This window comes from Myxine glutinosa, chromosome 2, assembly GCF_964187855.1.
Source record: "Myxine glutinosa chromosome 2, kmMyxGlut1.1, whole genome shotgun sequence".
Taxonomy (NCBI): domain Eukaryota; kingdom Metazoa; phylum Chordata; class Myxini; order Myxiniformes; family Myxinidae; genus Myxine; species Myxine glutinosa.
Genome location: NC_136262.1, coordinates 118,784,953 through 118,811,645, shown reverse-complemented (window position 1 = coordinate 118,811,645; position 26,693 = coordinate 118,784,953). Strand labels below are relative to the sequence as shown.

The window sequence follows — 26,693 nt, the reverse complement described above, 5'->3', positions numbered from 1 at the left end:
AATGTTCTGGGCCCTGTGCTTTTTTCTGGTCTTCATCAATGATCTCTCTGACTCTCTTGAAAATCCTCTCTATCTCTTTGCTGATGACTCTACTCTCTGTCGCTCCATTCCTCATCCCTCAGATCGGCAGTCTGCAGCCTCCTCACTCTCTGCAGACCTGGACAAAATCACAGACTGGGCAAACAAGTGGAACATGTCTTTCAATGCTGACAAATCTCACACTCTTACGATGTCTCTCCGAAAAGACCGACTGGACAACACTCCCATCCACTTTCTGAATAATCCTCTCCAATAAGTTCTGTCACTCAAGCTTTTGGGTCTCACTATCTGCCATGATCTTTCCTGGGAAACCCACATTTCAAATCTGGCCTCCAAAGCCAATCGCCGACTGGGCATCCTCCGTCGTGCGAAGTCCTTCCTTGGCACACATGACCTCCTCACCACATACAAGGCTTTCATCCGCAGCTCATTGGAATACTGCTCTCCCCTCTGGGCTGGTGCTCCTGCTTCACACATAGCTCGGCTTCATGTTGTAGAAACCAAAGCTTTCAGAATCATTGGAATCTCCCGCGATGAAGCTAACTCCGAGGGCCTTTCACTCACTCACTGCAGGCAGGTTGGTGGTCTTTCCGTCTTCTACCAACTCCTATCCGTCCTTGCTCCCCCAACTCTGTCTGTGCTCTGTCCCCCAAATATTTATACAGGACGCACAAGATCTGCCTGCAACCCTCTTATGGTGAAACTGCCAAAATCATGACTCTCTGCTCACCTTCACTCTTTCATTCCTCGTTTCTCCCGCCTCTGGAACAAACTCCCTCACTCTCTTCAATCCCACTCCTCCCTCCAGGTTTTAAAACAGCTGTTCACCACCATCTCTTATCTTCCCCCGTCCAAAACCTTGATCTTTTCTACCCGCGCTAATTCACCCCAGATCCACTTTTTTGAAATACCAACTTCTTTCCTTGAAGTCCTTGGTCTCCTTGTGTTTTATACCTCTCCCCACCTCCCTTCCCCTGCGCCTTACAACCAAGCCCTCTCCCACCCACAGATCTTCCGATGTCCCTGTTCTCTGCTGTTGTACTTGTGTGCCTCCCTCTCTGTCCCCATCTTGTCTCCTGCTCCCTTTATCTTATGTTTTATGTGTCCGTTTATGTTGTTTTTTTGTCATTAATGTTAGCTCTTACATGAGCCTCGCTCGATCTTGTATACAAAAATAAATAAATAAATAAATAAAATGGTGTCAGATAAGAGATACCAAGGTTCATGGTGATCAGGTAAGAGATACCGAGGTTCATGGTGATCAGGTAAGAGATACCGAGGTTCATGGTGATCAGGTAAGAGATACCGAGGTTCATGGTGATCAGGTAAGAGATACCGAGGTTCATGGTGATCAGGAAAGAGATACCAAGGTTCATGGTGATCAGGTGAGAGATACCGAGGTTCATGGTTATAAGGTAAGAGATACCAAGGTTCATGGTGATCAGGTAAGAGATACCGAGGTTCATGGTGATCAGGTAAGAGTACCGAGGTTCATGGTGATCAGGTAAGAGATACCGAGGTTCATGGTGATCAGGTAAGAGATACCGAGGTTCATGGTGATCACTGATCAGGTAAGAGATACCGAGGTTCATGGTGATCAGGTAAGAGATACCGAGGTTCATGGTGATCAGGAAAGAGATACCAAGGGTCATGGTGATCAGGTGAGAGATACCGAGGTTCATGGTTATCAGGTAAGAGATACCGAGGTTCATGGTGATCAGGTAAGAGATACCGAGGTTCATGCCATGGTGATCAGGTAAGAGTACCGAGGTTCATGGTGATCAGGTAAGAGATACCGAGGTTCATGGTGATCAGGTTAGAGATACCGAGGTTCATGGTGATCAGGTTAAGAGATATCGATTTTTCACCGTGATCAGTAATGAGTAAATAATATTGAAGCACAGAACGAATCATGACTTTGCTGAATACTACTTTACTGTACTGCACTGTACTGCAATGTACAACGCACAGTACAGGTTGTCATTGTTGTAAGTCGAGTAATCGGTAAGTTCATTCCTACCTGCATTTCCTGGCTGGGAATCCCACTCTCAGCCTCGCAAAGCGCTTTCAGGTTCTCCAAATCGAGATCTGAACCCACGTCGAGGCTGAACGCCAATTCAGGACGGCCTGTGCGCTCCACGTACACCGTAAGCTGCATTTCCTGCACGAAAACAGACCCGTGTTACTAAAAACGAACGAGAAAACACTTTTTATCTGTCTTGCGGCTTCTCGCTACTTCCTTTTCCCTCTCCAAACACGATTCTTCCCAAGCAGCAACACGGAGCCGTTTGGTACGCATGCGCATAGCGTGACGTCACGCGCCGATGTGGGCTCATTTCACGAAAAGTGCTGTGAGGATGATCGTGACTCGGCATTTTTATTGCGGCATTGACTGCCAGTGCTAAACTGTGCAAGAGCTCGTCTTATCAGATATAAAATTAAAATATTGCGTAACGTGGAATAAAATGGAGCCCAGCCTTGCTGAATAAAAGTACGGTAATACACCACTTACAACTTCAACGTCTCATCTCGTTCGGGCCGACAAAGATTAGGAAATTCGTTACATTTAAAAAAATGTCATGTTAAATCTTAAATAAGCTACAACTACTTGCTAATGCCTAAATGATAGGCACTTCCTGTCCCCAACAAATACAAAATTTGTTGAAAACGGCAATCGTTGTTTAAACAATTAGTCATTAGGGAAACATTACAGTATATGAAGGGTTTATGGTGGAATAACATAAAGTGATTCTCATTGGGGCACGAACTTCCATCACAGATTATCGCGATAGCAGCAACAAACATTCCCCAAACAACACGGTAAATTCACAAATTCGAAATGCAAACAAAGCTGTCACTCCCGGATGTGACGTCTATACGTTAAGGATTATAAATGCAAACAAATTCGTCACTCCCGGACGTGGCGTCATACGTTAAGGATTATAAATCAAAACAAAGCTGTCATTCCCGGATGTGACGTCATACGTTAAGGAGAATAAATGGAAAACAATTTCGTCACTCCTGGATGTGACGTCATACGTTAAGGGTTATAAATCAAACCAATGACCATCATTCCTGGGTGTGACGTAATAGGTTGAGAACCATTACTATCCTTGATTAGAAAGACAAACGGATATCACGTGCCTCGCATTTTATTCCTTTGTGTTGTTGCTTCGCCTTGTCAGACGTTTTTCGTCGTTTGAGACGTGAAAACCTTCGCAAATACGATGTAACGTCACGCGATGAAGAAGTGAGTAATAATTCCCCGAACCATTTGTAAAATGTCATAACAGGAACTATTGCAACAACAACAACAACTACACCAAGCACGTTGTTTTTCTTGTTTCAAGCACTTGACTTGAGTGAATTGCAGTGCTAAGTCACGTGGACTTGTATTGAACGTGCGTTCGTTGAGCAGCGAGTAAAGTTTGAACCCATCGTATACAAGGTATGCTGTCAGACCAGGTGTGGGAGTTACAAATCGTAAAAGGAGTAAAATTTAAATCTGGATTTTAGTCAAAACCAAAAACATTATTTTGTAAAGTTCAATTAGAGTCCAGGAAAACAAACCCACCCTCCTCAAAACAACCGTGATAACTGGGTAAAACAACCAGGTAAATGGGTTTGAGTCCAAGCTCAATCAGAATGAGTAATGAATGAATTGGAAATTGGGGTTGATATAAGCGAATGAAAAAGGGAGTAATGAATGAGTAGACAGATTGTGCTGGGGCAGAGAAAGGGAGAGGTTGGGTGGGGGTGGTGAGGGAGGGAGAGGTTGGGTGGGGGTGGTGAGGGAGGGAGAGGTTGGGTGGGGGTGGTGAGGGAGGGAGAGGTTGGGTGGGGGTGGTGAGGGAGGCAGAGATTGGGTGGGGGTGGTGAGGGAGGGAGAGGTTGGGTGGGGGTGGTGAGGGAGGCAGAGATTGGGTGGAGGGGGGTGAGGAGGGGAGAGGTTGGGGAGGTGAGGGAGGGAGAGGTTGGGTGGGGGTGGTGAGGGAGGCAGAGATTGGGTGGAGGGGGGGTGAGGAGTGGAGAGGTTGGGGGGGGTGAGGAGGGGAGAGGTTGGGGGGAGGGAGACGCAGGTTGGGGGGAGGTTGGGGGGGAGGGAGGGAGAGGTTGGGGGGAGGGAGAGGTTGGGGAGGACGATGGGAGAGGTTTGGGGGGAGGGAGGGAGAGGTTGGGGGGAGGAGGGAGAGGTTGGGGGAGGGAGGGATGGAGAGGTTGGGGGAGGGATGGAGAGGTTGGGGGAGGGAGGGAGGGAAAGGTTGGGAGGGAGGCAGGGAGAGGTTGGGGGGTGAGGGAGGAAAGAGGTTGGGGGAGAGGGGAAGAGGTTGGGGGGGGAGGGAGGGAGAGGTTTAGAGGTTGGGGAGGTGAGGGTAGGAGAGGTTTGGGGGGAGGGAGAGGTTGGGGAGATGAGGGTGGGAGAGGTTGGGGGGAGAGAGGGAGGGGTTGGGGGGTGAGGGAGGGCGAGGTTGGTGGGGGAGGGGGGAGAGGTTGGGGGGGATGGAGGCCGGAGGGAGAGGTTGGGGGGATGAGGGAGGGAGAGGTTGGAGGGGGAGTGAGGAAGGGAGAGGTTGGGGGAGGGAGTGAGGGAGGGAGAGGTTGGGGGGTGAGGGAGAGGGGGGTGAGGGAGGGAGAGATGGGGGGTGAGGGAGGGAGAGGTTGGGGAGGGTGAGGGAGGGAGAGGTTGGGGAGGGTGAGGGAGGGAGAGTTTGAGGGTGAGGGAGGGAGAGTTTGTGGGGAAGGGGTGAGGGAGAGATAGGTTGGGGGGGGGGATAAGTGAGGGAGAGGTTGGGGGAGGTAAGGGATGGAGAGGTTGGGGGGGGTTAGGGAGGGAGAGGTTGGGGGAAGGGGGTGTGAGGGAGGTATAGGTGGAGTGGGGAGTGAGGGATGGGTGGGGAGTGAGGGATAGGTGGGGAGGGAGGGATAGAAGGAGAGGAGTGGGGAGGGAGGGATAGGTGGAGTGGAGTGGAGGAGAGGAAGGTAAGGGGACATGGAGGGGAAGGTAAGAGGTTGGAGAACAGGGTGAGGGGGATGAGAAGTAAAGGTGCAGGACATGATGATGATGTTGGGAGGGAGATGCAAGAGGAAAATACAAAATGATGGGGTTACCATGTACAATGTGCATGGTGTATTCTCGCAACTTACAGTGATGAGAAATTGTTGGGGAAGTTTAATACCCTATTTATTACTTGCAAAATCGAAGATTTTTCAAGTATATTGGACGGTTGCGTTTGTGGTGCTGTCTGTCTGTTTGTTACTTGCCGGAAAAGATTCCGGCAAGTATGTTGATTGGTTGGTTTGTCTGTTTGTTCGCAGTACTACGTCTACACCGTTGCACGTAGAATCGCCAAACTTTACACACATATTTGTCTTGCCCTGGAATAGACTGTGCCCAATTGATGACGTCATCGGTCACATGGTTCGGCCGCCATCTTGGAAAAACAGAAAAACTTTGCACCTCTATATCTCCGAAAGTGCTGAATAAAAAAAAAAATGAGACATGGCTCATTGTAAAGAACTCTCCATGGGGAATAAAATATGTTAATGATGATGTCATCGGTCACGTGGTTCGGCCGCCATCTTGGAAAAACCGAAAAACTTTGCACCTCTATATCTCCGAAAGTGCTGAATAGAAAAAATTGAGACATGGCTCATTGTAAAGAACTCTCCATGGGGAAAAAAATATGTTAATGATGATGTCATAGGTGCCTCCATTATGACATCATAATTCGACAAATACAAAACTTCATCCAATCAAGATGCAATTTCTTGAGCGCCATGTCGGCATAAACTGGTGGAGAAAAAATAAAAATGATAACGTCATCGGTCACGTGGTTCGGCCGCCACCTTGGAAAAATGGAAAAACTTTGCACCTCTATTTCTCTGTAAGTGCTGAATAGAAAAAATTGAGACATGGCTCATTGTAAAGAACTCTCCATGGGGAAAAAAATATGTTAATGATGATGTCATAGGTGCCTCCATTATGACATCATAATTCGACAAATACAAAACTTCATCCAATCAAGATGCAATTTCTTGAGCGCCATGTCGGCATAAACTGGTGGAGAAAAAATAAAAATGATAACGTCATCGGTCACGTGGTTCGGCCGCCACCTTGGAAAAATGGAAAAACTTTGCACCTCTATTTCTCTGTAAGTGCTGAATAGAAAAAATTGAGACATGGCTCATTGTAAAGAACTCTCCATGGGGAATAAAATACTTTAACGATGATGTCATTGGTGCCTCCATTATGACGTCATAATTCGACAAGTACAAAACTTCATCCGATCAAGATGCAATTTTTTTAGCATCATCAAAGAATGAATTACTTTACAAAACAAATAATGATGACGTCATCGGTCACGTGGTTCGGTCGCCATATTTGTCCAAAATGGATGATAAGAAAGTACAATCCGGCAAGTCCTCGGTCTCTGACCGATTTTTTGCTTGCCGGAAAAGATTCTGGCAAGTATGTTGATCAGTTGGTTTGTTACTTGCCGGAAAAGATTCCGGCAAGTATGTTGATCTGTTCGTTTGTGACTTGCCGGAAAAAAATTCCGGCAAGTATGTTGATCTGTTCGTTTGTTACTTGCCGGAAAAAATTCCGGCAAGTATGTTGATCTGTTCGTTTGTTTGTCTGTTTGCAGCAGTACGTCTACACCGTTGCACATAGAATCGCCAAACTTTGCACACGTATTTGTCTTGCCCTCTAATATACTGTGCCCAAATGATGACGTCATCGGTCACGTGGTTCGGCCGCCATCTTGGAAAAACCGAAAAATTTTGCACCTCGATATCTCAAAGTGCTGAACAGAAAAAATTGAGACATGGCTCATTGTAAAGAACTCTCCATGGGGAATAAAATATGTTAATTATGACGTCATCAGTCACGTGGTTCGGCCGCCATCTTGGAAAAACCGAAAAGCTTAGCACCTCCATATCTCCAAAAGTGCTGAATAGAAAAAATTGAGACATGGCTCATTGTAAAGAACTCTCCATGGGAAATAAAATATGTTAATGTTGACTTCATAGGTCACGTGGTTCAGCCGCCATCTTGGAAAAACGGCAAAACGTTGCACCACGATATCTCCAAAAGTGCTGAACAGAAAAAATTGAGACATGGCTCATTGTAAAGAACTCTCCATGCGGAATAAAATATGTTAATGATGACGTCATCAGTCACGTGGTTCGGCCGCCATCTTGGAAAAACCGAAAAATTTTGCACCTCTATATCTCTGAAAGTGCTGAATATAAAAAATTGAGACATGGCTCATTGTAAAGAACTCTCCATGGGGAATAAAATATTTTAATGATGACGTCATCGGTCACGTGGTTCGCCCGCCATATTTGTCCTAAATGGCCTATAAAGTGCTGAATACACCACGAAATCTTCAAAAGTGCTGAACAGAAAAAATTGAGACATGGCTCATTGTAAAGAACTCTCCATGCGGAATAAAATATGTTAATGATGACATCATCAGTCACGTGGTCGGCCGCCATCTTGGAAAAACGGCAAAACTTTGCACCACAAAATCTCCAAAAGTGCTGATCAGAAAAAATTGAGACATGGCTCATTGTAAAGAACTCTCCATGGGGAATAAAATTTGTTAATGATGACGTCATATGTCACGTGGTTCGGCCGCCATCTTGGAAAAACCGAAAAATTTTGCACCTCCATATCTCTGAATGTGCTGAATAGAAAAAATTGAGACATGGCTCATTGTAAAGAACTCTCCATGGGGAATAAAATATGTTAATGATGATGCCATCGGTCACGTGGTTCGGCCGCCATCTTGGAAAAACGGCAAAAACTTTGCACCACTATATCTCCAAAAGTGCAGAATGGAAAAAATTGAGACATGGCTCATTGTAAAGAACTCTCCATGGGGAATAAAATTTGTTAATGATGACGTCATATGTCACGTGGTTCGGCCGCCATCTTGGAAAAAAATTGCACGTCCATATCTCTGAAAGTGCTGAATAGAAAAAATTGAGACATGGCTCATTGAAAAGAACTCTCCATGGGGAATAAAATAAGTTAATGATGACGTCATCTATCACGTGTTTCGGCCGCCATATTTGTCCTAAATGGCCGACAAAAAAGTACATTCCGGCAAGTCCTCGGTCTCTGACCGATTTTTCATTTGTTACTTGCCGGAAAAGATTCCGGCAAGTATGTTGATCTGTTCGTTTGTTTGTCTGTCTGTCTGTTTGTCTGTTTGTCTGTCTGTTTGCAGCACTGCGTCTACACCGTTGCACGTAGAATCGCCAAACTTTGCACACATATTGGTCTTGCACTGGAATAGACTGTGCCCAATTGATGATGTCATCGGTGACGTGGTTCGGCCGCCATCTTGGAAAAACCGAAAAACTTTGCACCTCGACATCTCCGAAAGTGCTGAATAGAAAAAATTGAGACATGGCTCATTGTAAAGAACTCTCCATGGGGAATAAAATATGTTAATGATGATGTCATATGTCACGTGGTCGGCCGCCATCTTGGAAAAACGGCAAAAATTTGCACCACTATATCTCCAAAAGTGCTGAACAGAAAAAATTGAGACATGGCTTATTGTAAAGAACTCTCCATGGGGAATAAAATATGTTAATGATGATGTCATATGTCACGTGGTCGGCCGCCATCTTGGAAAAACTGCAAAATTTTGCATCACAATATCTCCAAAAGTGCTGAACAGAAAAAATTCAGACATGGCTCATTGTAAAGAACTCTCCATGGGCAATAAAATATGTTAATGATGACGTCATATGTCACGTGGTCGACCGCCATCTTGGAAAAACCGAAAAATGTTGCACCACTATATCTCCAAAAGTGCTGAACAGAAAAAATTGAGACATGGTTCATTGTAAAGAACTCTCCATGGGGAATAAAATATGTTAATGATGATGCCATTGGTCACGTGGTTTGGCAGCCATCTTGGAAAAACGGGAAAACTTTGCACCACTATATCTCCAAAAGTGCAGAATGGAAAAAATTGAGAGATGGCTCATTGTAAAGAACTCTCTATGGGGAATAAAATATGTTAATGATGACGTCATCTATCACGTAGTTCGGCCGCCATATTTGTTCTAAATGGCCAATAAAAAGTACATTCCGGCAAGTCCTCGGTCTCTGACCGATTTTTCATTACTTGCCGGAAAAATTTCCGGCAAGTATGTTGATCTGTTCGTTTGTTTGTCTGTTTGTCTGTTTGTCTGTCTGTCTGTTTGCAGCACTGCGTCTACACCGTTGCACGTAGAATCGCCAAACTTTGCACACATATTGGTCTTGCCCTGGAATAGACTGTGCCCAATTGATGACGTCATCGGTGACGTGGTTCGGCCGCCATCTTGGAAAAACCGAAAAACTTTGCACCTCTATATCTCCGAAAGTACTGCCCAGAAAAAAGTGAGACATGGCTCATTGTAAAGAACTCTCCATGGGGAATAAAATATGTTAATGATGACGTCATCAGTCACGTGGTCGGCCGCCATCTTGGAAAAACAGCAAAACTTTGCACCACTATATCTCCAAAAGTGCTGAACAGAAAAAATTGAGACGTGGCTCATTGTAAAGAACTCTCCATGGGGAATAAAATATGTTAATGATGATGTCATATGTCACGTGGTCGGCCGCCATCTTGGAAAAACGGCAAAACTTTGCACCACTATATTTCCAAAAGTGCTGAACAGAAAAAATTGAGACATGGCTCATTGTAAAGAACTCTCCATGGGGAATAAAATATGTTAATTATGACGTCATCGGTCACGTGGTTCAGCCGCCATATTTGTCCTAAATGACCGATAAAAAAGTACATTCCGGCAAGTCCTCGGTCTCTGACCGATTTTTCATCTGTCTGTTTGTCTGTTTGTCTGTTTGCAGCACTGCATCTACACCGTTGCACGGAGAATCGCCAAACTTTGCACACATATTGGTCTTGCCCTGGAATAGACTGTGCCCAATTGATGACGTCATCGGTGACGTGGTTCGGCCGCCATCTTGGAAAAACCGAAAAACTTTGCACTTCTATATCTCCGAAAGTACTGAACAGAAAAAATTGAGACATGGCTCATTGTAAAGAACTCTCCATGGGGAATAAAATAAGTTAATGATGACGTCATCTATCACGTGTTTCGGCCGCCATATTTGTCCTAAATGGCCGACAAAAAAGTACATTCCGGCAAGTCCTCGGTCTCTGACCGATTTTTCATTTGTTACTTGCCGGAAAAGATTCCGGCAAGTATGTTGATCTGTTCGTTTGTTACTTGCTGGAAAAGATTCCGGCAAGTATGTTGATCTGTTCGTTTGTCTGTTTGTTACTTGCCGGAAAAATTTTCCGGCAAGTATGTTGATCTGTTCGTTTGTCTGTTTGTCTGTTTGTCTGTTTGTCTGTTTGTCTGTTTGCAGCACTGCGTCTACACCGTTGCACGGAGAATCGCCAAACTTTGCACACATATTGGTCTTGCCCTGGAATAGACTGTGCCCAATTGATGACGTCATCGGTGACGTGGTTCGGCCGCCATCTTGGAAAAACCGAAAAACTTTGCACCTCTATATATCTCCGGAAGTGCTGAATAGAAAAAATTGAGACGTGGCTCATTGTAAGGAACTCTCCATGGGGAATAAAATATGTTAATAATGACGTCATCGGTCACGTGGTTCGGCCGCCATCTTGGAAAAACCAAAAAACTTAGCACCTCGATATATCTCCGGAAGTGCTGAATAGAAAAAATTGAGACGTGGCTCATTGTAAAGAACTCTCCATGGGTAATAAAATATGTTAATGATGACGTCATCAGTCACGTGGTTCGGCCGCCATCTTGGAAAATGGCAAAATTTTGCACCACTATATCTCCAAAAGTGCTGAACAGAAAAAATTGAGCTCATTGTAAAGAACTCTCCATGGGGAATAAAATGTTAGTGATGACGTCATTGGTCACGTGGTTCGGCCGCCATCTTGGAAAAAGTTTGCAACTCTATATCTCCGAAAGTGCTGAACAGAAAAAATTGAGACATGGCTCATTGTAAAGAACTCTCCATGGGGAATAAAATATGTTAATGATGACGTCATCAGTCACGTGGTTCGGCCGCCATCTTGGAAAAACCTAAAAACTTTGCACCTCCATATCTCTGAAAGTACTGAATAGAAAAAATTGAGACATGGCTCATTGTAAAGAACTCTTGATGGGGAATAAAATATGTTAATGATGATGTCATCAGTTACGTAGTTCGGCCGACATCTTGGAAAAACCGAAAAACCTACCACCTCCATATCTCCCAAAGTGCTGAATAGAAAAAATTGAGATGTGACTCATTGTAAAGAACTCTCCATGGGGAATAAAATATGTTAATGATGACGTCATATGTCACGTGGTTCGGCCGCCATCTTGGAAAAACCGAAAATTTTTGCACCTCCATATCTCTGAAAGTGCTGAATAGAAAAAATTGAGGTATGGCTCATTGTAAAGAACTCTCCATGGGGAATAAAATATGTTAATGATGACGTCATCAGTCACGTGGTTCGGCCGCCATCTTGGAAAACGAAAATTTTTGCACCTCGATATCTCAAAGTGCTGACAGAAAAAATTGAGACATGGCTCATTGTAAAGAACTCTCCATGGGGAATAAAATATGGTAATGATGACGTCATCAGTCACGTGGTTCGGCCGCCATCTTGGAAAAACCGAAAATTTTTGCACCTCCATATCTCCGAAAGTCCTGAACAGAAAAAATTGAGACATGGCTCATTGTAAAGAACTCTCCATGGGGAATAAAATATGTTAATGATGACGTCATCAGTCACGTGGTTCGGCCGCCATCTTGGGAAAACCGAAAAACTTTGCACCACTATATCTCCAAAAGTGCTGAACAGAAAAAATGGAGACATGGCTCATTGTGAAGAACTCTCCATGTGGAATAAAATATGTTAATGATGACGTCATCAGTCACGTGGTTCGGCCGCCATCTTGTAAAAACCGAAAAACTTTGCACATCCATATCTCTGAATGTACTGAATAGAAAAAATTGAGACATGGCTCATTGCAAAGAACTCTCCATGGAGAATACAATATGTTAATGATGACGTCATCGGTCACGTGATTCGGCCGCCATCTTGGAAAATCCGAAAAACTATGCACCTCCATATCTCCGAAAGTGCTGAATAGAAAAAATTGAGACATGGCCCATTGTAAAGAACTCTCCATGGGGAATAAAATATGTTAATGATGATGTCATCAGTCACGTGGTTCTGCCGCCATCTTGGAAAAACCGAAAAACTCTGCACCTCCACATCTCCGAAAGTCCTGAATATAAAAAATTGAGGTATGGCTCATTGTAAACAACTCTCCACGTGGAATAAAATATGTTAATGATGACATCATCGGTCACGTGGTTCGGCCGCCATATTTGTCCTAAATGGCCGATAAAAAAGTACATTCCGGCAAGGCCTCGGTCTCTGACCGATTTTTCATCTGTTTGTCTGTTTGTCTGTTTGCAGCACTACGTCTACACCGTTGCACGGAGAATCGCCAAACTTTGCACACATATTGGTCTTGCCCTGGAATAGACTGTGCCCAATTGATGACGTCATCGGTGACGTGGTTCGGCCGCCATCTTGGAAAAACCGAAAAACTTGGCACCTCTATATCTCCGAAAGTACTGTACAGAAAAAATTGAGACATGGCTCATTGTAAAGAACTCTCCATGGGGAATAAAATATGTTACTGATGACGTCATATGTCACGTGGTCGGCCGCCATCTTGGAAAAACGGCAAAAATTTGCACCACTATAGCTCCAAAAGTGCTGAACAGAAAAAATTGAGACATGGCTCATTGGAAAGAACTCTCCAGGGGGAATAAAATATGTTAATGATGACGTCATATGTCACGTGGTCGGCCGCCATCTTGGAAAAACGGGAAAACTTTGCACCACTATATCTCCAAAAGTGCAGAATGGAAAAAATTGAGAGATGGCTCATTGTAAAGAACTCTCCATGGGGAATAAAATATGTTAATGATGACGTCATCGGTCACGTGGTTCGACCACCATATTTGTCCGAAATGGCCGATAAAAAAGTAAATTCCGGCAAGTCCTCGGTCTCTGACCGATTTTTCATTTGTCTGTCTGTCTGTTTGTCTGTTTGTCTGTTTGTCTGTTTGCAGCACTGCGTCTACACCGTTGCACGTAGAATCGCCAAACTTGGCACACATATTGGTCTTGCCCTCTAATATACTGTGCCCAAATGATGACGTCATCGGTCACGTGGTTCGGCCGCCATCTTGGAAAAACCGAAAAAATTTGCACCTCGATATCTCAAAGTGCTGAACAGAAAAAATTGAGACATGGCTCATTGTGAAGAACTCTCCATGGGGAATAAAACATGTTAATGATGACGTCATCAGTCACGTGGTTCGGCCGCCATCTTGGAAAAACCGAAAAAATTTGCACCTCCATATCTCCAAAAGTACTGAACAGAAAAAATTGAGACATGGCTCATTGTAAAGAATTCTCCATGGGGAATGAAATATGTTAATGATGACGTCATAGGTCACGTGATTCGGCCGCCATCTTGGAAAAACGGCAAAAAAATTGCACCGCTATATCTCCAAAAGTACTGAACAGAAAAAATTGAGACATGGCTCATTGTAAAGAACTCTCCATGGGGAATAAAATATCTTAATGATGACGTCATCAGTCACGTGGTCGGCCGCCATCTTGGAAAAACGGCAAAACTTTGCACCACTATATCTCCAAAAGTGCTGAACAGAAAAAATTGAGACATGGCTCATTGTAAAGAACACTCCATGGAGAATGAAATATGTTAATGATGACGTCATAGGTCACGTGATTCGGCCGCCATCTTGGAAAAACGGCAAAAAAATTGCACCGCTATATCTCCAAAAGTACTGAACAGAAAAAATTGAGACATGGCTCATTGTAAAGAACTCTCCATGGGGAATAAAATATCTTAATGTTGACGTCATCAGTCACGTGGTCGGCCGCCATCTTGGAAAAACGGCAAAACTTTGCACCACTATATCTCCAAAAGTGCTTAACAGAAAAAATTGAGACATGGCTCATTGTAAACAACTCTCCACGGGGAATAAAATATGTTAATGATGACATCATCGGTCACGTGGTTCGGCCGCCATATTTGTCCTAAATGGCCGATAAAAAAGTAAATTCCGGCAAGTCCTCGGTCTCTGACCGATTTTTCATCTGTCTGTTTGTTACTTGCCGGAAAAGATTCCGGCAAGTATGTTGATCTGTTCGTTTGTTTGTCTGTCTGTTTGTCTGTCTGTTTGTCTGTCTGTCTGTTTGCAGCACTGCGTCTACACCGTTGCACGGAGAATCGCCAAACTTTGCACACATATTGGTCTTGCCCTGGAATAGACTGTGCCCAATTGATGACGTCATCGGTGACGTGGTTCGGCCGCCATCTTGGAAAAACCGAAAAACGTTGCACCTCTATATCTCCGAAAGTACTGAACAGAAAAAATTGAGACATGGCTCATTGTAAAGAACTCTCCATGGGGAATAAAATATGTTAATGATGACATCATCAGTCACGTGGTCGGCCGCCATCTTGGAAAAACGGCAAAAATTTGCACCACTATATCGCCAAAAGTGCTGAACAGAAAAAATTGAGACATGGCTCATTGTAAAGAACTCCCCATGCGGAATAAAATATGTTAATGATGATGTCATATGTCACGTGGTCGGCCGCCATCTTAGAAAAACGGCAAAACTTTGCACCGCTATATCTCCAAAAGTGCTGAACAGAAAAAATTGAGACATGGCTCATTGTAAAGAACTCTCTATGGGGAATAAAATATGTTAATGATGACGTCATATGTCACGTGGTCGGCCGCCATCTTGGAAAAACGGCAAAACTTTGTACCACTATATCTCCAAAAATGCTGAACAGAAAAAATTGAGACATGGCTCATTGTAAAGAACTCTCCATGGGGAATAAAATTTGTTAATGATGACGTCATCAGTCACGTGGTTGGCCGCCATCTTGGAAAAACGGCAAAACTTTGCACCACGAAATCTCCAAAAGTGCTGAACAGAAAAAATTGAGACATGGCTCATTGTAAAGAACTCTCCATGGGGAATAAAATATGTTAATAATGACGTCATATGTCACGTGGTTCGGCCGCCATCTTGGAAAAACGGCAAAAACTTTGCACCACTATATCTCCAAAAGTGCAGAATGGAAAAAATTGAGACATGGCTCATTGTAAAGAACACTCCATGGGGAATAAAATATGTAAATGATGACGTCATCGGTCACGTGGTTCGGTCGCCATCTTGGAAAAACGGCAAAACGTTGCGCCACTATATCTCCAAAAGTGCTGAACAGAAAAAATTGAGACATGGCTCATTGTAAAGAACTCTCCATGGGGAATAAAATATGTTAATGATGACGTCATATGTCACGTGGTCGGCCGCCATCTTGGAAAAACGGCAAAAATTTGCACCACTATATCTCCAAAAGTGCTGAACAGAAAAAATTGAGACATGGCTCATTGCAAAGAACTCTCCATGGGGAATAAAATATGTTAATGATGACGTCATCAATTACGTGGTCGGCCGCCATCTTGGAAAAACCGAAAAACTTAGCACCTCCATATCTCCGAAAGTGCTGAATAGAAAAAATTGAGACATGGCTCATTGTAAAGAACTCTCCATGGGGAATAAAATATGTTAATGATGATGTCATCGGTCACGTGGTTCGGCCGCCATCTTGGAAAAACCGAAAAACTCTGCACCTCCACATCTCCAAAAGTCCTGAATAGAAAAAATTGAGGCATGGCTCATTGTAAAGAACTCTCCATGGGGAATAAAATATGTTAATGATGACGTCATCGGTCACGTGGTTCGGCCGCCATATTTGTCCTAAATGGCCGATAAAAAAGTACATTCCGGCAAGTCCTCGGTCTCTGACCGATTTTTCATCTGTTTGTTACTTGCCGGAAAAATTTCCGGCAAGTATGTTGATCTGTTCGTTTGTTTGTCTGTTTGTCTGTCTGTCTGTTTGTCTGTTTGTCTGTCTGTTTGCAGCACTGCGTCTACACCGTTGCACGGAGAATCGCCAAACTTTGCACACATATTCGTCTTGCCCTGGAATAGACTGTGCCCAATTTATGACGTCATCGGTCAGGTGTTTCGGCCGCCATCTTGGAAAAACCGAAAACCTTTGCACCTCCATATCTCCGAAAGTCCTGAATAGAAAAAATTGGAACGTGGCTCATTGTAAAGAACTCTCCATGGGGAATAAAATATGTTAATGATTACGTCATTGGTCACGTGGTTCGGCCGCCATCTTGGAAAAACCGGAAAAATTTACACCTCCATATCTCCGAAAGTCCTGAATAGAAAAAATTGGAACGTGGCTCATTGTAAAGAACTCTCCATGGGGAATAAAATATGTTAATGATGACGTCATCGGTCACGTGGTTCGGCCGCCATCTTGGAAAAACCGAAAACTTTGCACCTCAACATCTCCGAAAGTGCTGAATTGAAAAAATTGAGACATGGCTCATTGAAAAGAACTCTCCATGGGGAATAAATGTTTATGATGACGTCATCGGTCACGTGGTTCGGCCACCATATTTGTCCTAAATGGCCGATAAAAATGTACATTGCGGCAAGTCCTCGGTCTCTGACCGATTTTTAATCTGTCTGTCTGTCTGTCTGTCTGTTTGCAGCACTGCGTCTACACCGTTGCACGTAGAATCGCCAAACTTTGCACACATATTGGTCTTGCCCTGGAATAGACTGTGCCCAATTGATGACGTCATCGGTGACGTGGTTCGGCCGCCATCTTGGAAAAACCGAAAAACGTTGCACCTCTATATCTCCGAAAGTACTGAACAGAAAAAATTGAGACATGGCTCATTGTAAAGAACTCTCCATGCGGAATAAAATATGTAAATGATGACGTCATCAGTCACGTGGTTCGGTCGCCATCTTGGAAAAACGGCAAAACGTTGCGCCACGATATCTCCAAAAGTGCTGAACAGAAAAAATTGAGACATGGCTCATTGTAAAGAACTCTCCATGGGGAATAAAATATGTTAATGATGACGTCATATGTCACGTGGTCGGCCGCCATCTTGGAAAAACGGCAAAACTTTGCACCACTATATCGCCAAAAGTGCTGAACAGAAAAAATTGAGACATGGCTCATTGTAAAGAACTCCACATGGGGAATAAAATATGTTAATGATGACGTCATCAGTCACGTGGTCGGCCGCCATCTTGGAAAAACGGCAAAACTTTGCACTACGAAATCTCCAAAAGTGCTGAACAGAAAAAATTGAGACATGGCTCATTGTAAAAAACTCTCCATGGGGAATAAAATATGTTAATGATGTCATATGTCACGTGGTCGGCCGCCATCTTGGAAAAACCGAAAAACTGCACCTCCACATCTCCAAAAGTCCTGAATAGAAAAAATTGAGGCATGGCTCATTGTAAAGAACTCTCCATGGGGAATAAAATATGTTAATGATGACGTCATCGGTCACGTGGTTCGGCCGCCATATTTGTCCTAAATGGCGGATAAAAAAGTACATTCCGGCAAGTCCTCGGTCTCTGACCGATTTTTCATCTGTCTGTTTGTCTGTTTGCAGCACTGCATCTACACCGTTGCACGGAGAATCGCCAAACTTTGCACACATATTGGTCTTGCCCTGGAATAGACTGTGCCCAATTGATGACGTCATCGGTGACGTGGTTCGGCCGCCATCTTGGAAAAACCGAAAAACTTTGCACTTCTATATCTCCGAAAGTACTGAACAGAAAAAATTGAGACATGGCTCATTGTGAAGAACTCTCCATGTGGAATAAAATATGTTAATGATGACGTCATCAGTCACGTGGTTCGGCCGCCATCTTGGAAAAACCGAAAAACTTTGCACATCCATATCTCTGAATGTACTGAATAGAAAAAATTGAGACATGGCTCATTGCAAAGAACTCTCCATGGAGAATACAATATGTTAATGATGACGTCATCGGCCATGTGGTTCGGCCGCCATATTTGTCCTAAATGGCCGATAGAAAAGGAAATTCTGGCAAGTCCTCGGTCTCTGACCGATTTTTCATTACTTGCCGGAAAAAAATTTCTGGCAAGTATGTTGATCTGTTCGTTTGTCTGTTTGTCTGTCTGTCTGTTTGTCTGTCTGTCTGTCTGTCTGTTTGCAGCACTGCGTCTACACCGTTGCATGGAGAATCGCCAAACTTTGCACACATATTGGTCTTGCCCTGGAATAGACTGTGCCCAATTGATGACGTCATCGGTGTCGTGGTTCGGCCGCCATCTTGGAAAAACGGCAAAAATGTGCACCACTATATCTCCAAAAGTGCTGAACAGAAAAAATTGAGACATGGCTCATTGTAAAGAACTCTCCATGGGGAATAAAATGTGATAATGATGACGTCATCAGTCACGTGGTTCGGTCGCCATCTTGGAAAAACGGCAAAACGTTGCGCCACTATATCTCCAAAAGTGCTGAACAGAAAGAATTGAGACATGGCTCATTGTCAAGAACTCTCCATGGGGAATAAAATATGTTAATGATGACGTCATCAGTCACGTGGTCGGCCGCCATCTTGGAAAAACCGAAAAACCTAGCACCTCAACATCTCCGAAAGTGCTGAATAGAAAAAATTGAGACATGGCTCATTGTAAAGAACTCTCCATGGGGAATAAAAGATGTTAATGATGATGTCATCGGTCACGTGGTTCGGCCGCCATCTTGGAAAAACCGAAAAACTCTGCACCTCCACATCTCCAAAAGTCCTGAATAGAAAAAATTGAGGCATGGCTCATTGTAAAGAACTCTCCATGGGGAATAAAATATGTTAATGATGACGTCATCAGTCACGTGGTTCGGCCGCCATATTTGTCCTAAATGGCCGATAAAAAAGTACATTCCGGCAAGTCCTCGGTCTCTGACCGATTTTTCATTACTTGCCGGAAAAATTTTTCCGGCAAGTATGTTGATCTGTTCGTTTGTCTGTTTGTCTGTTTGTCTGTTTGTCTGTCTGTTTGCAGCACTGCGTCTACACCGTTGCACATAGAATCGCCAAACTTTGCACACATATTGGTCTTGCCCTGGAATAGACTGTGCCCAATTGATGACGTCATCGGTGACGTGGTTCGGCCGCCATCTTGGAAAAACTGAAAAACTTTGCACCTCTATATCTCCGAAAGTACTGAACAGAAAAAATTGAGACATGGCTCATTGTAAAGAACTCTCCATGGGGAATAAAATATGTTAATGATGACGTCATCAGTCACGTGGTCGGCCGCCATCTTGGAAAAACAGCAAAAATTTGCACCACTATATCTCCAAAAGTGCTGAACAGAAAAAATTGAGACATGGCTCATTGTAAAGAACTCTCCATGGGGAATAAAATATGTTAATGATGACGTCATATGTCACGTGGTCGGCCGCCATTTTGGAAAAACGGCAAAACTTTGCACCACTATATCTCCAAAAGTGCTGAACAGAAAAAATTGAGACATGGCTCATTGTAAAGAACTCTCCATGGGGAATAAAATATGTTAATGATGACGTCATCAGTCACGTGGTCGGCCGCCATCTTGGAAAAACGGCAAAACTTTGCACCACGAAATCTCCAAAAGTGCTGAACAGAAAAAATTGAGACATGGCTCATTGTAAAGAACTCTCCATGGGGAATAAAATATGTTAATGATGATGTCATATGTCACGTGGTCGGCCGCCATCTTGGAAAAACGGCAAAACTTTGCACCACTATATCTCCAAAAGTGCTGAACAGAAAAAATTGAGACATGGCGCATTGTAAAGAACTCTCCATGGGGAATAAAATATGTTAATGATGATATCATCAGTCACGTGGTCGGCCGCCATCTTGGAAAAACGGCAAAACTTTGCACCACGATATCTCCAAAAGTGCTGAACAGAAAAAATTGAGACATGGCTCATTGTAAAGAACTCTCCATGGCGAATAAAATATGTTAATGATGACGTCATATGTCACGTGGTCGGCCGCCATCTTGGAAAAACCGAAAAACTTTGCACCTCCATATCTCCGGAAGTGCTGAACAGAAAAAATTGAGACATGGCTCATTGGTAAGAACTCTCCATGGGGAATAAAATATGTTAATGATGACGTCATATGTCACGTGGTCGGCCGCCATCTTGGAAAAACCGAAAAACTTTGCACCTCCATATCTCCGAAAGTGCTGAATAGAAAAAATTGAGACATGGCTCATTGTAAAGAACTCTCCATGGGGAATAAAATATGTTAATGATGATATCATCGGTCACGTGGTTCGGCCGCCATATTTGTTCTAAATGGCCGATAAAAAGTACATTCCGGCAAGTCCTCGGTCTCTGACCGATTTTTCATTTGTCTGTTTGTCTGTCTGTTTGTCTCTCTGTTTGCAGCACTGCGTCTACACCGTTGCACGTAGAATCGCCAAACTTTGCACACATATTGGTCTTGCCCTGGAATAGACTGCGCCCAATTGATGACGTCATCGGTGACGTGGTTCGGCCGCCATCTTGGAAAAACCGAAAAACTTTGCACCTCTATATCTATTTTGCACCTCGATATCTCAAAGTGCTGAACAGAAAAAATTGAGACATGGCTCATTGTGAAGAACTCTCCATGGGGAATAAAACATGTTAATGATGACGTCATCAGTCACGTGGTTCGGCCGCCATCTTGGAAAAAGCGAAAAATTTTGCACCTCCATATCTCCGAAAGTACTGAACAGAAAAAATTGAGACATGGCTCATTGTAAAGAACTCTCCATGGGGAATAAAATATATTAATGATGACGTCATAGGTCAAGTGGTTCGGCCGCCATCTTGGAAAAAGCGAAAAATTTTGCACCTCCATATCTCCGAAAGTACTGAACAGAAAAAATTGAGACATGGCTCATTGTAAAGAACTCTCCATGGGGAATAAAATATGTTAATGATGACGTCATAGGTCAAGTGGTTCGGCCGCCATCTTGGAAAAACCGAAAAATTTTGCACCTCCATATCTCCGAAAGTACTGAACAGAAAAAATTGAGACATGGCTCATTGTAAAGAACTCTCCATGGGGAATAAAATATGTTAATGATGACGTCATCGGTCACGTGCTTCGGCCGCCATATTTGTCCGAAATGGCCGATAAAAAAGTACATTCCGGCAAGTCCTCGGTCTCTACCCGATTTTTCATTCATCTGTCTGTCTATCTGTCTGTTTGTTCGCAGTACTACGTCTACACCATTACACATAGAATAGCCAAACTTTACACACATATTCGCCTTGCTCTGGAATAGACTGTGCCCAATTTTTAACTCTCTCGGCCCAAGGCTCCATTATGACGTCATAATTTGATAATTCGACAAGTACAAAACTTCATCCAATCAAGATGCAATTTCTTGAGCGACATGATGGCATAAACTGGTGGAGGAAAAAAAAAATGATGACGTCATTGGTCACGTGGTTCGGCCGCCATCTTGGAAAAAACAAAAAACTTTGCACCTTTATATCTCCGAAAGTGCTGAATAGAAAAAATTGAGACATGGCTCATTATAAAGAACTCTCCATGGGGAATAAAATATGTTAATGATGATGTCATTGGTGCCTCCATTATGACGTCATAATTCGACAAGTACAAAACTTCATCCGATCAAGATGCAATTCCTTGAGCGCCATGTCGGCATAAACTGGTGAAAAAGATAATAATGATGACGTCATCGGTCACGTGGTTCGGCCGCCATCTTGGAAAAACGGAAAATTTTTGCATCTCTATATCTCCGAAAGTGCTGAACAGAAAAAATTGAGACATGGCTCATTGTAAAGAACTCTCCATGGGGAATAAAATATGTTAATGATGATGTCATAGGTCCCTCCATTATGACGTCATAATTCGACAAGTACAAAACTTCATCCGATCAGGATAAAATTTCTTGAGCAGCATCAAGGAATAAATTAGTTTAGAAAACAAATAATGATGACGTCATCGGTCATGTGGTTCGGCCGCCATATTTGTCCAAAATGGTTGATAAAAAAAGTACATTCCGGCAAGTTCTCAGTCTCTGACCGATTTTTCATCTGTCTGTCTGTCTGTCTGTCTGTTTGCAGTACTATGTCTACACCGTTGCACGTAGAATCGCCAAACTTTGCACACGTATTTGACTTGCCCTGGAATAGACTGTGCCCAATTTTTAACTATCTAGGCCCAAGGTCGAGCTCAAGGTCACCCAAAACGTGAAATCAGGGGGGGTCGAGTTTTCATTTAAAATATATTTCAAACCACTATAACTCTAAAAGTACAAGAGACATGCATACACTTTGTGTTTCTTGAGCGACAAGTCTCTTGAGCGACAAGAAACGACAAGTTTCTGTTACTGACATATAGAAAGTCACATATGACATTTCATTTGGCACCATGACCTTTGACCTTGAGTGACCTGAAAGGTCAAACTCAAGGTCAAAAATTGTTTTTTTACTTATAACTGTCAAGCATTATCCGATTCCCTTCTAACCAACACCCCTGAAAAAAAAGTACAATCCGGCAAGTCCTCGGTCTCTGACCGATTTCTAGTCTGTTTGTCTGTCTGTTTGTCACAATTCTAAACCGATCGTCACGAAACTTCACCAAGTTGTCTAGGTCGTCCCAATTGAGAAGCCTATTGATTTTGAGGTCAAAGGTCATCTGGAGGTCAAATTTCTAAAATCGCCATTTTAAATCTGATTGACTTGAAAATTGAATAACATTTGTATATTGAGTCAATCAATTGGGAAATGAACTATTTTTGAGGCCAAAAGGTCAAAGGTCAACTCAAGGTCAAACTTCCAAAATCATCACTTTTCATCTGAAAAACCGTCAATTTTCATCCGATTGACTTGAAAATTGAACAGCATTTGCATATTGCCTCACTGAATTAGCAAACGATGTATTTTTAAAGTCAAAAGGTCAAAGGTCAACTGAAGGTCAAACTTCCAAAATCATCAATTTTCATCTAAAAAACCATCAATTTTCATCCGATTGACCTGAAAATAGAACAGTATTTGTGCATTGCCTCACTGAATTGGGAAACAAACTATTTAGGAGGTCAAAAGGTCAAAGGTCAACTGAAGGTCAAACTTCTAAAATCATTTTTCATCTGAAAAATCGTCACTTTTCATCCTGTTGACCCGAGCTTTGATCAAGATTGTCATTTTTAATCTTCATGAAATGGACAATTTGCTGTATCAATGGAAAACTTTGGGGGGGGGGGGGGGGCGGATTTTGCAAGTATCGTGCTACGCATGACGTCTTCTTGTTTCTTTATCTGTCTATCTTCTTCTTCTCCTCTTCCTTTTATCTGTCTAATGATCAATTAATGAATTGTTTAATTAATTGTCTGGCTTGTAGAACCATGAACGGTGCATTCGATTCATGGCCGGAGCTGTGCCCTGAATGTGGCACGGTGCTACCTCTGCCTACGCTCGGGGACTTGCTGGTATGTCGGCGTTGCGGGAAGGTACAACCCATCACAGGTACGGGAAGAGAATGAGGGGAAGTCCATGGAGATGTGGGAAGTTGTCGAGTTTGTGTTACAAGTTCCCGTGACCTGTGCCAGTACTGCAGAAGGTGATGACCTCCTCCAGTGTGACCTTCCCTTCGGCCAAGCCAGTACGGATTGAAGACACGAAAGATGAAGACTCCGGACTGTTGGTAGGTTGTTTCCACTGGGTTTGTTTGTTTTCTCGTTACTTCTTAGGTCATAGGTCTGCACTTGTGAGGGTGCACGTCACGTTACCATTGGTATTTAAATCTGTGATGACCACCTCGTTTTGTCATGGTCGTAGGTGGAACGTTCGTGTAAGAAGTGTGGCCACAACCAGGCACGGTACCACACCCAGCAGACCCGCTCTGCAGACGAAGGGCAGACCGTTTTCTACGCGTGTGCCAGCTGTGGGTACGAGTACACAGCAGCGCTATGTCGTTCTTGGCTGTTTCTGTGCATTGCTCGGTCTTTATTTGTCATTTGTGGGATTTTGACGAAACATGTCAGCACCTGCACCAGCACAACGAATGTGAGGTTTTGTCTACAACAGACAGCGTAGAAATCACGTTTCAGTCATGGGACAGTCTTCATCAGGGGCGTTACAGGCCATACTCATTTACACGTATTTGTATCATTGACCTGTTTATATTCGAGAGTTTTTTTGTTTTTTTTACAATGGCAATGAGATGAGTTTGGAGGCTCGATGGAGAAAGCACGACGTGCTGTGTCATAACGCAATGTGATCCTCTCTTGTGCAGGTTCCAGGAGAAGGAGGATTCTTGATACGATCTTTGCTGCTCCAGGGAAGGCCCATCCATGGTCTTGCTATACGAGGCTCTATCATGGTTAACTCTGCTGGAGCGCTCCTGCAGTTCTTACCTTAAACATGTAACTAATTTAAAACCACAACCGTGACCCACTGACCCATCATCCAACAAGTGTGGATTTAGAGTTATTCAAGATCGTAACATTTACACCGCCGATGGCTCTCACCTTTTGGGTGGGCCCACTCGATTTGGCTGTAAAAAAACACGTTTCCAGTTTTGCATCAGAATGTATAAAATAAAGCTTGTTATTTCAAAACATTTATGGGGGATTTTTTCACAATCTAATTTTCCTGATATTTAGATCTACTGCTTGAATTGAAATGATAGTATTATCAGGGTATTCCACAATTTAGGCACAATATCCACACATGACGGTAAATAAATAACCATAATCTAGGTGCTTACATCAATGGCGGTGAAAGCTAAACTTCCCATCAAAATTATCATCAAATACCAGACTTTCTTTGCAGCACGTTGGGCCTGATTAAGCAGTTCCTGGAAAAGGGATATGCCGGGTGCTATGGTTATATCCTGGATGCTTTGCTGATGCCACGTGGTCAAGATACGTCAAGCGGTCTGGTGACACCGGGTGGTCAGGTGACGCCGGATGGTCAGGTGACGCCGGATGGTCAGGTGACGCCGGATGGTCAGGTGACGCCGGATGGTCAGGTGACGCCGGATGGTCAGGTGACGCCGGATGGTCAGGTGACGCCGGATGGTCAGGTGACGCCGGATGGTCTGGTTACGCCGGATGGTCTGGTGACGCCGGATGGTCAGGTGACGCCGGATGGTCAGGTGACGCCGGATGGTCAGGTGACGCCGGATGGTCAGGTGACGCCGGATGGTCAGGTGACGCCGGATGGTCTGGTGACGCCGGATGGTCTGGTGACGCCGGATGGTCTGGTGACGCCGGATGGTCAGGTGACGCCGGATGGTCAGGTGACGCCGGATGGTTTGGTGAGGCCGGATGGTCTCGTGACGGTGGATGGTCTGGTGACGCCGGATGGTCTGGTGACGCCGGATGGTCTGGTGACGCCGGATGGTCTGGTGACGCCGGATGGTCTGGTGATGCCGGATGGTGTGGTGACGCCGGATGGTCTCGTGACGGTGGATGGTCTGGTGACGCCGGATGGTTTGGTGACGCCGGATGGTCTCGTGACGGTGGATGATTTAGTGACTCTGGATGGTTTGGTGATGCCGGATGGTCTGGTGACGCCGGATGGTCTGGTGACGCCGGATGGTCTGGTGACGCCGGATGGTCTGGTGATGCCGGATGGTCGGGTGATGCCGGATGGTCTGGTGATGCTGGATGGTCTGGTGACTTGGGATGGTCTGGTGACGCCGGATGGTCTGGTGACGCCGGATGGTCTGGGTGTGCTGGGTTGATGGTTATGCTGTGCAATTTGTATGCGCCGGGCGTTTTATTTTTGTAGACAAAAGTTGAAGCTCGTGGAAGAGCAAGAGCATAGAACAGAACACCATGGAGAGGGGGGAAACACAATAACAGCATGGTACATTTACACAGCAGCGGCCCGATTGAAGAATGGGTGAGGGGAAGAATGAGCACAAACGGAGGTGAGGACAGAATGAGGTGAGGTGAGAGCCGAGCAATAAAAAAAAGAAGATGAAAAATGAAGATGAAGGGTACAAACCTGATAAATCTCACACTCTTACTATGCCTCTTCGAAAAGACCGACTGGACAACCCCCTCCCATCTACTTTCTCAACAATCCTCTCCAAGAAGTTCTGTCACTCAAGCTTTTGGGTCTCACTATCTGCCATGATCTTTCCTGGGAAAACCACATTTACAAGCTGGCCTCCAAAGCCAGTCGCCGACTGGGCATCCTCCGTCATGCGAAGTCCTTCCTTGGCACACCTGAGCTCCTCACCACATACAAGGCTTTCATCCGCAGCTCAATGGAATACTGTTCTCCCCTCTGTGCCGGTGCTCCTGCCTCACACCTAGCTCGGCTTCACGCTGTTGAAACGAAAGCTTTCATAATCATTGGAATCTCCCGCGATGAAGCTAACTCCGAGGGCTTTTCATTCACTCACCACAGGCAGGTTGGTGGTCTTTCTGTCTTATACCGACTCCTCTCCGGCCTTGCTCCCCCAGCTCTATCTGTGCTGTTCCTCCAAATATTCCTACAGGTCACACAAGATCTGCCAGCAACCCTTTTATGGTTAAACTGCCAAAATCTAGACTCTCTATTCACCTTCACTCCTTCATTCCTCTTTTCTCCCACCTGTGGAACAAAGTCCCTCACTCTCTTC

The 26,693-nt window shown here is 44.2% G+C and overlaps 2 protein-coding genes across 8 annotated transcripts in view; one reads left to right on the top strand and one right to left on the bottom strand.

Moving 5' to 3' along the window:
• The window catches only part of DDI2 (DDI proteasomal shuttling factor 2), a 40,658-nt gene extending 38,291 nt beyond the window's left edge, over positions 1–2,367 (bottom strand). For 3 of the 6 annotated variants that reach the window (XM_068107295.2, XM_068107293.2, XM_068107291.2), the window contains exon 1: positions 2,060–2,367. In XM_068107295.2, coding sequence (XP_067963396.1) covers positions 2,060–2,197 — 138 coding nt within the window. In that variant the 5' untranslated portion in view covers positions 2,198–2,367. The remainder of the gene's footprint in view (positions 1–2,059) is intronic. The other 3 variants (XM_068107292.2, XM_068107296.2, XM_068107294.2) reach the window with 1 other exon arrangement.
• A 743-nt stretch (positions 2,368–3,110) lies between these two features.
• On the top strand, positions 3,111–24,677 carry POLR1H (RNA polymerase I subunit H). Of its 2 annotated transcripts, none has more exons than XM_068109298.2 (5): positions 3,111–3,487; positions 23,457–23,581; positions 23,665–23,759; positions 23,894–24,003; positions 24,351–24,677. In XM_068109298.2, exons 2-5 carry the CDS (start codon positions 23,461–23,463, stop codon positions 24,373–24,375), a joined length of 351 nt encoding a protein of 116 aa, XP_067965399.1. In that variant the 5' UTR covers positions 3,111–3,487; positions 23,457–23,460; the 3' UTR covers positions 24,376–24,677. The 2 variants fall into 2 exon arrangements, with proteins under 2 accessions (XP_067965399.1, XP_067965398.1); XM_068109297.2 differs by having other exon boundaries at positions 3,346–3,487; positions 23,894–23,999.
• The last annotated feature ends 2,016 nt before the right edge of the window (positions 24,678–26,693 follow it).

Coding starts and splice junctions, on each gene's coding strand:
- POLR1H (XM_068109297.2), top strand. CDS start 23,461: ATGAACGGTGCATTCGATTCATGGCCGGAGCTGTGCCCTGAATGTGGC. Junction 23,760..23,893: donor ATGAAGACTCCGGACTGTTG/GTAGGTTGTTTC, acceptor TCATGGTCGTAG/GTGGAACGTTCGTGTAAGAA. Junction 24,000..24,350: donor TTTCTACGCGTGTGCCAGCT/GTGGGTACGAGT, acceptor TCTCTTGTGCAG/GTTCCAGGAGAAGGAGGATT.